Genomic DNA, 13,421 nt, shown 5'->3' on the forward strand with positions numbered 1-13,421 from the left:
TACCCTGTCTTGCAATGACAGAAACAACTTCTTCTGATCACTGTTCCATACTTGGTAGCTTAGATATTTCAACTTGTACCTTCTTCCCATAACAGCATGTAGACTTAATGTCTATACACTGTATTAATATGGAGTATATAAATGGCTAAAAGTTTAACCCTACACAAAAAGCATATTCCTGTTATAAAATAATTATCTCAATTTTATTTGACCAGTATACCAGTCAATACTATACTAATTAAAGTATTATTTGTGTTACTCAAGTTCTTATTAAAACAGAAAATAAACTGAGATAAGGATTATTTAATATATAAACAACAATGTAATTAAAGCTTATCAACCATTTATTTACTCCTAACATATTCTACAAATGTTAACTTTCTGTCAAATTTTAGTAAAGGCTAGTAGTGGGTGCCAAAGAAAATGTTATTAGATCTTTTGACCCAATCATTACATACATTCTCTAAATAAAAGGCTTTGAATAACTGGGCTATTATGCATGTAAGATGGGAAATCTAAATTGTGTGTATAAATTACACAATCTACATGGGCTAGATAGTGAAATACTCTTTGATGACTATTTACTTGAAAATATAGAATATAAACATGCTGTCACCAATAAATCACAAAGAATATGTTTTGATGACACAAATTTATGTATACTTTACCTGATCTTCTACTGCCTTGACTTGATTTTGAATTTTTTTGTTGACCTTTGTCCCCGCCCTCTGGTGGCTCCTCACCTTCATCAACCACGCCCACAACATTTGAATTATTAGCCGAAACATTTAGAACACTGATATCTGTACTTAAATCCCCATTTTGTTTATTAGCCCTCCCAGCAGAGCTTAATGGTTTACTTGTTTCTAACAATATGTCCTCTTCACCATTCATATTGTTTGATGATATAAAGGGGAAACCTTGAGCAACGTGGACAGTCTCACTGTATGATGATCCTACACCATTCGTGTCTGTAAACCGCACTTTACTCACTTTAGCAGATTTAGCTTGGGCAGTAGTTTGGACTGGCCCATTTGACAATTTGTTTACTCCCAGTATCTAGAATGAAAAAATCAATATGTATAATATGCCAATAAATCAGCTGAATCTGTATTATATTTGGAAGCATATCATATAGTAAGTATATCACAACTTGTCACCTAGTGTGGTAACGGGTTAACTCCTATTAAATTTTTTAAGGAGGAGTTAACCCCTTACTGCACCAAAGTGATGAAATGCTCTGACATCTCCAAATTTTCACAATCAAAAATTCAGCACAAATGGACCATATATATCTTTGATAAGAACAAGACAATAACAATTGTCCACAAGTTAAAACAAGTGATACCGTTAGAATAATATCATTCCATGTAATTCCATTGCTAAAGCATACAATACATTGTAAGTATCAAAACAATGGCTATCTGTACTAGTGGGAACAAATACCTCTAATGTTCCAGTAATTGTATAGTAGTAACTCAGCAGAGGCTTCTTATAGCCTTAAAGAGTTACCCTCTAGCTTCGTATTCCCTTCAGTACCAGCAGCCAGAGTAGATTCTTATATGTTTATTCTAACTTCATTAAAGTTATTGAAACAAATGACATTATAAATGACATATAGGTTTGTGAGTACCAGTAAATACATTATCCTGGGGGAGAAACTGTTACCTGAGGTGTGAGCTGAAGGTAAGAGTATTTTTACGAGGAGTGATATTTTTTGCTGTTACTAACCTATGTGTTATTTTAATTTATCACACTGAACAAATACTACATTGTGAAACTGTTTCTATTTTTTCAGATTTTTACTGTAGAAAAATATTGTTACCTGTCACAAATTTTTTTGTCATATGGTACATTTGAATTAACAGTAATAATAACTCCCATTGGCTTATGGAAAATTTGCATAACAAAAACAGTAAGGGCCAATAATATATTATATATTCACAAGAAGCTAGTATACCTCTAGATCAGCTGAAGTGTCACAGAATTCCTCCTCACTATCACTACTCTGTACAGTGTTACCCTTGCCTTGTATAGTCTCCTCTATATTCTCATCTTCTACATGATTCTCTGATAAATCTCCTGTATATATAATATAATACTGTAAAACACTTATTTTCCGCTAGAACCTTATTTCGCGAATTTGCGGCAAAATGTTCAAAATAATAATTTCGCGTCAACATGAATTTGAGTCTTCCCGAAAAATGTGAAACCGGAAACCCGATGTCATTCGGATATTTTCTGTCCTGTCCGTTCACTAACTTTGCGTCGTTTATTGTGCGACGAATGCATTTATATCTATATCGAATTTTCTGATAGCTTGCTAATCTTCTTGTTAAGTGAAACCGTCTGTCTAAAAATATGTCAATAAAGTTTGATAATTATTTGATATGTGTTCAGTGCGTTTGTCATGTATTGTCCCTGATTATACTCCGTGCCTCTAACATTGTTACTAGTAATTCTAGTATTGAATGTTTCGTATCCCATTCTAGTCTGCCGTACTTCTGTGATGTCTAGTAAAAAGATAACTTTGTTCTTTAAGAGGGCGTCTGTGACTGACAGCGGGCTGCCCGTAACAGAGACACTGATGGAGACTTTAGCCAATAAGTTGGTTGAAGATGCCACTGATCGTAACTAGAACTGGTTTTGATACTTTCCCGAAAATATATATCCATTTGTACGCATTTTCGGATAAGTGTATAGACAAAGTGAAATATTCGCGAGAAATATGAATTCGCGTCTTAGAAAACTCGCGAATATTAGCGAAAATAAATTGCTCGCAAATAATAAGTGTTTTACAGTATTAGCTGAAATATTTCATCTTTCTTTCTTAAGACAAGTGGCAAGAAATTGTCACAAGGCAAGGTCTTATGTAAATATTACGAGATTTGATCAAAAAGTTCTTGGCCCGATGTACTTCCGGTAGTCAGAGAACCCAACTAATGGTCTAACTTTCGCCCTTCACATCAATGCACTTTGCCCACCTGTGCTCCTACATGTTTAAGCCTTCAAAATAGAACTCTCTATTTGGTCCTCAAAGAACTCATAAACCGCCTCCATGACACCTTCATTGCTTCCAAAACGTCTACCACGAAGGTTGGTTTTCAGTTTCGGAAACAGGAAGAACTCAGAGGGGGCCCAAGTCCGGAGAATATGGGGGATGGGGAAGAATTTCAAAGCCACAGATGGTTGCAGCAGCCATCACAACTTGGGATGTGTGAATTGTCGTGCTGGAGCAGAGCTCCTTGAGTCAGTTTGCTATTGGTGGCCCCTTTTGGCCGCCCAGGCGCCTCACCATCTCCAATGCTCTCCCTGCCCGTCTTAAATTCAGCAGCCCATTTTTTCACAGTGCTATATGAAGGGGACTCCTTCCAAAGTGTATCCATGAAGTTGTTATGGATTTCTTTGGGGGACATCCCTTTCTTACAGAGGTACATGTACATGTACTTAATGATGGCTCTGATTTCAACTTTCTCCATTTAGTCTAAATGACACACCCCTCTACTGATCAAAGTGTGTTTATGTTACTTAATCCATATAAAATCGCATGTAACTTAGTCAGTAATCTTCAATAAGATATCGGTATCTACATTTTGTGTGTAAATGTCCATGTAGTGGCTAGAAGTATATCGGGCAGAGAACTTTTGATCATACCTCGTACATGACTGAAATACATTGCAAGAACTTGTTTCGCTATTGAGCTTAACTAATAAACCAGACAATATGCACCTGGACACTTTATGACAATGATTCTGTCCATTACAAAACCTGATTACAAACAGAAAGCAGTAAAAAAACATCTCCTAATAAACAGCATGAACTTTGTGAACATATTTTTGCATTTTTCGCATGCATTAAAGTTTTATTTTTGCATACATGAAATTCACTTAAATTTTATTAATTGTTTTTCCTAGTTGCATAAATTACATTTAAACCTGTAGAAACAGAAAATAAAATTGTCACTTCTGCTTGGTAAATCAATTTAGAAAAGTAGGTGTGGCTTTCAGAAGAAATTGTTTAGCCTAGTCCCTACTGCTACCATTCATCAATTTAATAAACACAGATGTCAATAAGACACCTTATTAAATACCTCAAAATGATCTGACAAAATGATACCTTGTTCAGTAGAAGTATCAGTGGAATGTTCCGTGTTATATCCATCATCTAGTGACATACCATTAGGTGCAGCTCTTGTCTTCATTGGTGAATCTTCATCTACAACCTCATAGAAACTACCTAACACTTCCATAAAATCACCAACAACCTGTGTCTGTGGCATAGCTTCTACTATCTGAAATACAACAAGATAATATACAGATATACAGTGCAGCAATTAATTTCTTCTTATAAGCTACATGTACTTTATTTTCTAAAAACATTTGTTACTTTTTGTACCTGCATTTTTACCTTTTCATTGTCTTGGAAGTTACATTTGGACCAATGTTTTATAGACAGTCTGTCTCAATAATAAGCAAGCTAATGTGATATATGTAGATCATTATCTGACTTCTAATCTGCCAGATATGTGTAATGGATTTGCCAAGTTTTGATATTGGAACAGTCTGCTAAACGTCAAAAGTATTTCAATATCTAAGACTGAACTATCTTCAGGCAGGATAACGCTGGATCAGTCTACATGGATATACAGACTGGTTTGGATCTACTTTTGTATACAAATGTACTTGTGACAAATGTCAATTTCTTTTACAGTTTGTAATCAGTATCTTCCTAGATATTATTTTTTACTTGTGTTACATCTGAGTAATGAATATTTTCTGTTAATGATTAAAGGTAAAACCTTTAAAAATCAGTGGAAGTGAAAGAAAAAACCTCCAACACTTAAGATAGGAAGAAATGATTTGGTGTGCCTATAGATATTTATACTGTAAATTAAATGTATCAATTTAATTAATATCAACAAAGTATGGAAAATACCTAATTTTTCAAATAACCATTAAGTTACATACAAAAGGGACAACACATAAAGAGCCAATATTAAATGAGAAAAGAATCAAATATATATAAACGTTCACATCTCTGCAATGACAGTCAGATATATGTCGTGTTGTTAAAGTTAAAAAAAGAAATCAATATAAGCCTGTTTTAGTGAGAAATATCAAAATTAAAACTTGTGTTATTTCAGAATACAAAATTTAACCACTGTAGGTGCTGGTGTCTATGTTAATATACTTGAACCATCTGTGTGAAGTGAAAACAACATTTATATGTGCAGTCTGACATGACCATACAACCACTGTGAACTATACTATGTGTGTTTCTTATTGAAAACCTTACTAGTCATTAATACATGGCATGCTTTTTAAATTCAAAGTAGGATTTTTTTTATATATCATTTATCTAATAGGAAGATATACAAGATCCACATTTTTTAACCATTTTAACAACAAAAGTAAGACAGAATTGTAGCAAGTAGGTAGAATAGAACATAGTTAAGCGGGCTGGAACTTGACAACCTTACCCACTTGCACGTAGGGCACAAAATGGGCGCAATTTAACGAAACTATTGCCATTTGTTACAAGCGTAACACTAAGTAACACCTACGTAACGCATGTGAATTCAGTAACATTTGTAACAAGTTTGTTGCTTGAATTTCTTATCTGTGAAATTTTCATTTCACTCAAAACTCTCGTAACATTTGTAACAATGCTGTAACAATGCTGTAACAACCTTGTAACATCTATGTAACCTTATTAATTCCGATTTTTGGTCATTTTCAAGGCTTGTTCTGTAACATTTGTAACAACCTGTAACATTTGTAACAATTATCTGTGAAATTTTCATTTCACTCCAAATTCTTGTAACATTTGTAACAATACTGTAACAATGCTGTAACAATGCTGTAACAACCTTGTAACATCTATGTAACCTTATTAATTCCGTTTTCTGACCATTTTTAAGGCTTGTGCTGTAACACTTGTAACAACCTGTAACAATTGTAACAATTATCTGTGAAATTTTCATTTCATTCTCAACCTTCGTAACATTTGTAACAATGCTGTAACAACTACGTAACAACCTTGTAACATCTATGTAACCTTATTAATTCCGATTTTTGGTCATTTTCAAGGCTTGTTCTGTAACATTTGTAACAACCTGTAACATTTGTAACAATTATCTGTGAAATTTTCATTTCACTCCAAATTCTTGTAACATTTGTAACAATGCTGTAACAATCCTGTAACAACCTTGTAACATCTATGTAACCTTAGTAATTCCGTTTTCTAACCATTTTTAAGGCTTGTGCTGTAACACTTGTAACAACCTGTAACATTTGTAACAATTACGTGTGAAATTTCCATTTCATTCTCTACTCTCGTAACATTTGTAACACTGCTGTAACAACTACGTAACAACCTTGTAACATCTATGTAACCTATTTATTCCGATTTCTGTCCATTTTAAAGGCTAACGCTGTAACATTTGTAACAACCTGTAACATTTGTAACAATTATCTGTGAAATTTTCATTTCACTCCAAATTCTTGTAACATTTGTAACAATGCTGTAACAATGCTGTAACAACCTTGTAACATCTATGTAACCTTATTTATTCCGTTTTCAGACCATTTTTAAGGCTTGTGCTGTAACACTTGTAACAACCTGTAACAATTGTAACAATTATCTGTGAAATTTTCATTTCATTCTCAACCTTCGTAACATTTGTAACAATGCTGTAACAACTACGTAACAACCTTGTAACATCTATGTAACCTTATTAATTCCGATTTTTGGTCATTTTCAAGGCTTGTTCTGTAACATTTGTAACAACCTGTAACATTTGTAACAATTATCTGTGAAATTTTCATTTCACTCCAAATTCTTGTAACATTTGTAACAATGCTGTAACAATGCTGTAACAACCTTGTAACATCTATGTAACCTTATTAATTCCGTTTTCTGACCATTTTTAAGGCTTGTGCTGTAACACTTGTAACAACCTGTAACAATTGTAACAATTATCTGTGAAATTTTCATTTCATTCTCAACCTTCGTAACATTTGTAACAATGCTGTAACAACTACGTAACAACCTTGTAACATCTATGTAACCTTATTTATTCCGATTTTTGGTCATTTTCAAGGCTTGTTCTGTAACATTTGTAACAACCTGTAACATTTGTAACAATTATCTGTGAAATTTTCATTTCACTCCAAATTCTTGTAACATTTGTAACAATGCTGTAACAATGCTGTAACAACCTTGTAACATCTATGTAACCTTATTTATTCCGTTTTCTGACAATTTTTAAGGCTTGTGCTGTAACACTTGTAACAACCTGTAACATTTGTAACAATTATCTGTGAAATTTGTATTTCATTCTCAACCTTCGTAACATTTGTAACAATGCTGTAACAACTACGTAACAACCTTGTAACATCTATGTAACCTTATTAATTCCGATTTTTGGTCATTTTCAAGGCTTGTTCTGTAACATTTGTAACAACCTGTAACATTTGTAACAATTATCTGTGAAATTTTCATTTCACTCCAAATTCTTGTAACATTTGTAACAATGCTGTAACAATGCTGTAACAATGCTGTAACAACCTTGTAACATCTATGTAACCTTATTAATTCCGTTTTCTGACCATTTTTAAGGCTTGTGCTGTAACACTTGTAACAACCTGTAACATTTGTAACAATTATCTGTGAAATTTTCATTTCATTCTCAACCTTCGTAACATTTGTAACAATGCTGTAACAAGTACGTAACAACATTGTAACATCTATGTAACCTTATTTATTCCGATTTTTTGGTCATTTTTAAGGCTTGTTCTGTAACATTTGTAACAACCTGTAACATTTGTAACAATTATCTGTGAAATTTTCATTTCACTCCAAATTCTTGTAACATTTGTAACAATGCTGTAACAATGCTGTAACAACCTTGTAACATCTATGTAACCTTATTTATTCCGTTTTCTGACCATTTTTAAGGCTTGTGCTGTAACATTTGTAACAACCTGTAACATTTGTAACAATTATCTGCGAAATTTTTATTTCATTCTCAACCTTCGTAACATTTGTTACAATGCTGTAACAACTACGTAACAACCTTGTAACATCTATGTAACTTTATTAATTCCGATTTTTGGTCATTTTCAAGGCTTGTTCTGTAACATTTGTAACAACCTGTAACATTTGTAACAATTATCTGTGAAATTTTCATTTCACTCCAAATTCTTGTAACATTTGTAACAATGCTGTAACAATGCTGTAACAACCTTGTAACATCTATGTAACCTTATTAATTCCGTTTTCTGACCATTTTTAAGGCTTGTGCTGTAACATTTGTAACAACCTGTAACATTTGTAACAATTATCTGTGAAATTTTCATTTCATTCTCAACCTTCGTAACATTTGTAACAATGCTGTAACAACTACGTAACGACCTTGTAACATCTATGTAACCTTATTAATTCCGATTTTTGGTCATTTTTAAGGCTTGTTCTGTATAATTTGTAACAACCTGTAACATTTGTAACAATTATCTGTGAAATTTTCATTTCACTCCAAATTCTTTTAACATTTGTAACAATGCTGTAACAATGCTGTAACAATGCTGTAACAACCTTGTTACATCTATGTAACCTTATAAATTCCGTTTTCTGACCATTTTTAAGGCTTGTGCTGTAACATTTGTAACAACCTGTAACAATTGTAACAATTATCTGTGAAATTTTCATTTCATTCTCAACCTTCGTAACATTTGTAACAATGCTGTAACAACTACGTAACAACCTTGTAACATCTATGTAACCTTATTAATTCCGATTTTTGGTCATTTTCAAGGCTTGTTCTGTAACATTTGTAACAACCTGTAACATTTGTAACAATTATCTGTGACATTTGCATTTCATTCTCAACCTTCGTAACATTTGTAACAATGCTGTAACAACTACGTAACAACCTTGTAACATCTATGTAACCTTATTAATTCCGTTTTCTGACCATTTTTAAGGCTTGTGCTGTAACATTTGTAACAACCTGTAACATTTTTAACAAGTATCTGTGAAATTTTCATTTCATTCTCAACCTTCGTAACATTTGTAACAATGCTGTAACAACTACGTAACAACATTGTAACATCTATGTAACCTTATTTATTCCAATTTTTGGTCATTTTCAAGGCTTGTTCTGTAACATTTGTAACAACCTGTAACATTTGTAACAATTATCTGTGAAATTTTCATTTCACTCCAAATTCTTGTAACATTTGTAACAATGCTGTAACAATGCTGTAACAATGCTGTAACAACCTTGTAACATCTATGTAACCTTATTAATTCCGTTTTCTGACCATTTTTAAGGCTTGTGCTGTAACACTTGTAACAACCTGTAACAATTGTAACAATTATCTGTGAAATTTTCATTTCATTCTCAACCTTCGTAACATTTGTAACAATGCTGTAACAAGTACGTAACAACATTGTAACATCTATGTAACCTTATTTATTCCGATTTTTTGGTCATTTTTAAGGCTTGTTCTATAATTTGTAACAACCTGTAACATTTGTAACAATTATCTGTGAAATTTTCATTTCACTCCAAATTCTTGTAACATTTGTAACAATGCTGTAACAATGCTGTAACAACCTTGTAACATCTATGTAACCTTATTTATTCCGTTTTCTGACCATTTTTAAGGCTTGTGCTGTAACACTTGTAACAACCTGTAACATTTGTAACAATTATCTGTGAAATTTTTATTTCATTCTCAACCTTCGTAACATTTGTAACAATGCTGTAACAACTACGTAACAACCTTGTAACATCTATGTAACCTTATTAATTCCGATTTTTGGTCATTTTCAAGGCTTGTTCTGTAACATTTGTAACAACCTGTAACATTTGTAACAATTATCTGTGAAATTTTCATTTCACTCCAAATTCTTGTAACATTTGTAACAATGCTGTAACAATGCTGTAACAACCTTGTAACATCTATGTAACCTTATTAATTCCGTTTTCTGACCATTTTTAAGGCTTGTGCTGTAACATTTGTAACAACCTGTAACATTTGTAACAATTATCTGCAAAATGTTTCATTTCACTCCAAATTCTTGTAACATTTGTAACAATGCTGTAACAATGCTGTAACAACCTTGTAACATCTATGTAACCTTATTAATTCCGTTTTCTGACCATTTTTAAGGCTTGTGCTGTAGCACTTGTAAAAACCTGTAACATTTGTAACAATTATCTGTGAAATTTTCATTTCATTCTCAACCTTCGTAACATTTGTAACAATGCTGTAACAAGTACGTAACAACATTGTAACATCTATGTAACCTTATAAATTCCGTTTTCTGACCATTTTTAAGGCTTGTGCTGTAACACTTGTAACAACCTGTAACATTTGTAACAATTATCTGTGAAATTTTCATTTCATTCCCAACCTTCGTAACATTTGTAACAATACTGTAACAACTACGTAACAACCTTGTAACATCAACATACTATAGCACTGTCAACAGTATAATAACACAGCTATCTTCGTACTGTAGCACTGTCATCATAGTGTTATAGCACTATCATCATCGTGCTATAGGACTTTCATCAGTGTACTATATCACTGTCATCATCGCACAATAGCATTGTCAACAGTATCATAACATTGTCATCATGGTACTATAGCACTGTCATCATCGTATTATAGCACCGTCATCATCGCACAATAGCACTGTCAACAGTATCATAACATTGTTATCACCGTACTATAGCAATGTCATCAGCGTACTATAGCACTGTCATCATCGTGTTATACCACTGTCATCATCGTAGTATAGCACTGTCATAATCTTAATATAGCACTGTCATAATCTTACTATAGCACTATCATAATATACTATAGGACCGTCATAATCTTACTATAGCACTATCATAATCTTACTATAGCACTGTCATAATCTTTCTATTGCACTGTCATAATCTTACTATAGCACTGTCATAATCTTACTATAGCACTATCATAATCTTGCTATAGCACTTTTATAATCTTACTATAGCACTGTCATATTCTTTCTATAGCACTATCATAATTTTACTATAGAACTGACATAATCTTTGTATCGCACAATCATAATCACTGTCATCATCGTGTTATACCACTGTCATCATCGTAGTATAGCACTGTCATAATCTTAATATAGCACTGTCATAATCTTACTATAGCACTATCATAATATACTATAGGACCGTCATAATCTTACTATAGCACTATCATAATCTTACTATAGCACTGTCATAATCTTTCTATTGCACTGTCATAATCTTACTATAGCACTGTCATAATCTTACTATAGCACTATCATAATCTTGCTATAGCACTTTTATAATCTTACTATAGCGCTGTCATATTCTTTCTATAGCACTATCATAATTTTACTATAGAACTGACATAATCTTTGTATCGCACAATCATAATCTTACTATAACAATATCATAATATTACTATAGCACTATTATAATCTTACTATAGCACTGTCATAATCTTACTATAGCACTGTCATTATTTTACTAAAGCATTATCATAATTTTACTATAGCGCCATCATTATCTTACTACTATAATAGCACTGTCATAATCTTACTTTAGCACTATCATAATCTTACTATAGCACTGTCATAATCTTACTATACCACTGTCATAATCTTACTATAGCACTATCATAATCTTACTATAGCACTATCATAATTTTAGTTTAACCTGTCATAATCTTTCTATACCACTGTCATAATCTTACTATAGCACTGTCATAATCTTAATAAAGCACTGTCATAATCTTACTATAGCACTGTCATAATCTTACTTTAGCTCTATCATAATCTTACTATAGCACTATCATAATCTTACTATAGCACTGTCATAATCTTACTATAGCACTGTCATAATCTTACTATAGCACTATCATAATCTTACTATAGCACTGTCATAATCTTACTATAGCACTATCATAATCTTTCTATAGCACTGTCATAATCTTTCTATAGCACTGTCATAATCTTTCTATGACACTGTCATCATTCTACTATAACACTGTCATAATCTTACTACATTGTATAGCACTGTCATAATCTTACTATAGCACTGTCATAATCTTACTATAGCACTGTCATAATCTTAATAAAGCACTGTCATAATCTTAATAAAGCACTGTCATAATCTTACTATAGCACTGTCATAATCTTACTATAGCACTGTCACAATCTTAATAAAGCACTGTCATAATCTTATTACAGCGCTGTCACATTATCGTAATGTAGTACAGTCGAACTATCATCACAATACTTTCATCATTATACTGATATCATCGTCATGTTAAACCGTCATCATTGTTCTTAAGTGCTATCAGGATCGTACTGTAGTACTGTAATTATCTTACTAATTACTTTAGCTTGGCGCTGGCGTACAGTCACGATATATCCGTTTTACTGTTCACTCTTTACCGTCGTTATTTACTATCGTATTATCATCACATATTGTCATACCTGTCAATAAATTTTGGAATATTAATACAATGTATATGGCAATGGCGCCATTCATTGAGAAAGGCGTGACTACTGTACAAACAAAATTAATTCAATATGCTGGTTTCACAGATTAAGGACAATTATTTATATAACAAAATATATGAAAATGTAAAATGTACAGTGAATTCTGATATTGAGTCGGAATTTCTTGAAATTAATTGAGTCGGAATTTCTTGAAATTAATTAGCATTTTCCAATGTAAAACAGAAATCGCTGGTGTGAATGAAATTTATATTTCCCGACATATTCATCAAATAAGTTGTAAGAGAATGTATACGTAGAGGACATGAAAGGATCATTAATCAATTATAAAAGATAATACACAAAAGGGATAGAAGTACTGATTGGCTGGATATATTACGTACATTATAGTTTTATGTTATTTAAATACATCAATTAATATTGAATATACATTTGTATACTTAATATTGAAAAAAAAATCGCAAAAGCTTAAAGTGTACAATCATCAAATCCGCATAGCAGAGTTGGTTTAATGTTTACCTATGATATTAGAGAAGTCTATGGTATCTGTTCTTTTTTTTTTTTTTTTTTTTTTTTTTTTTTTAATGGAAATGATCGATTTTTGCAAACATGTACACACTTTGTCTCGTTTGTATGTATTATACGGAATTTAAATGACATTTATTAGTTCCCTACCGGTTTAACCGGAGGGGAACTTCCGGTTTCCCCGCCGTCCGTCTGTCCGTATTATTACCAACTAAACAAATACTCATTTGTCATCCGTTCAGCATAATAGTGTAGTGGCAAGGTGTCGATCCGTCAGTGTAGAGACCCTGCTACAAATCCTTGAAAGGGCATTCTTTTGTTTTCCTTTCATTTTTTTATGTATTTTATTACTAACAGGA

At 32.4% G+C, this 13,421-nt stretch overlaps 1 protein-coding gene across 1 annotated transcript in view; it reads right to left on the minus strand.

Moving 5' to 3' along the window:
* Positions 1–4,318, minus strand: part of LOC132735837 (acyl-CoA-binding domain-containing protein 5-like) — an 11,203-nt gene extending 6,885 nt beyond the window's left edge. The window contains exons 1-3 of the mRNA XM_060722846.1: positions 4,117–4,318; positions 1,961–2,082; positions 669–1,059 (exon numbers count right to left, since the gene is read on the minus strand). Of these exons, the coding sequence (XP_060578829.1) occupies positions 669–1,059; positions 1,961–2,082; positions 4,117–4,279 (676 nt within the window). The 5' untranslated portion in view covers positions 4,280–4,318. The remainder of the gene's footprint in view (positions 1–668; positions 1,060–1,960; positions 2,083–4,116) is intronic.
* Positions 4,319–13,421: the final 9,103 nt, after the last annotated feature.

The sequence above is a fragment of the Ruditapes philippinarum genome, unplaced genomic scaffold (genome assembly GCF_026571515.1).
Source record: "Ruditapes philippinarum isolate M1 unplaced genomic scaffold, ASM2657151v2 ctg1429_1_1_1_1, whole genome shotgun sequence".
Classification (NCBI taxonomy): Eukaryota; Metazoa; Mollusca; class Bivalvia; order Venerida; family Veneridae; genus Ruditapes; species Ruditapes philippinarum.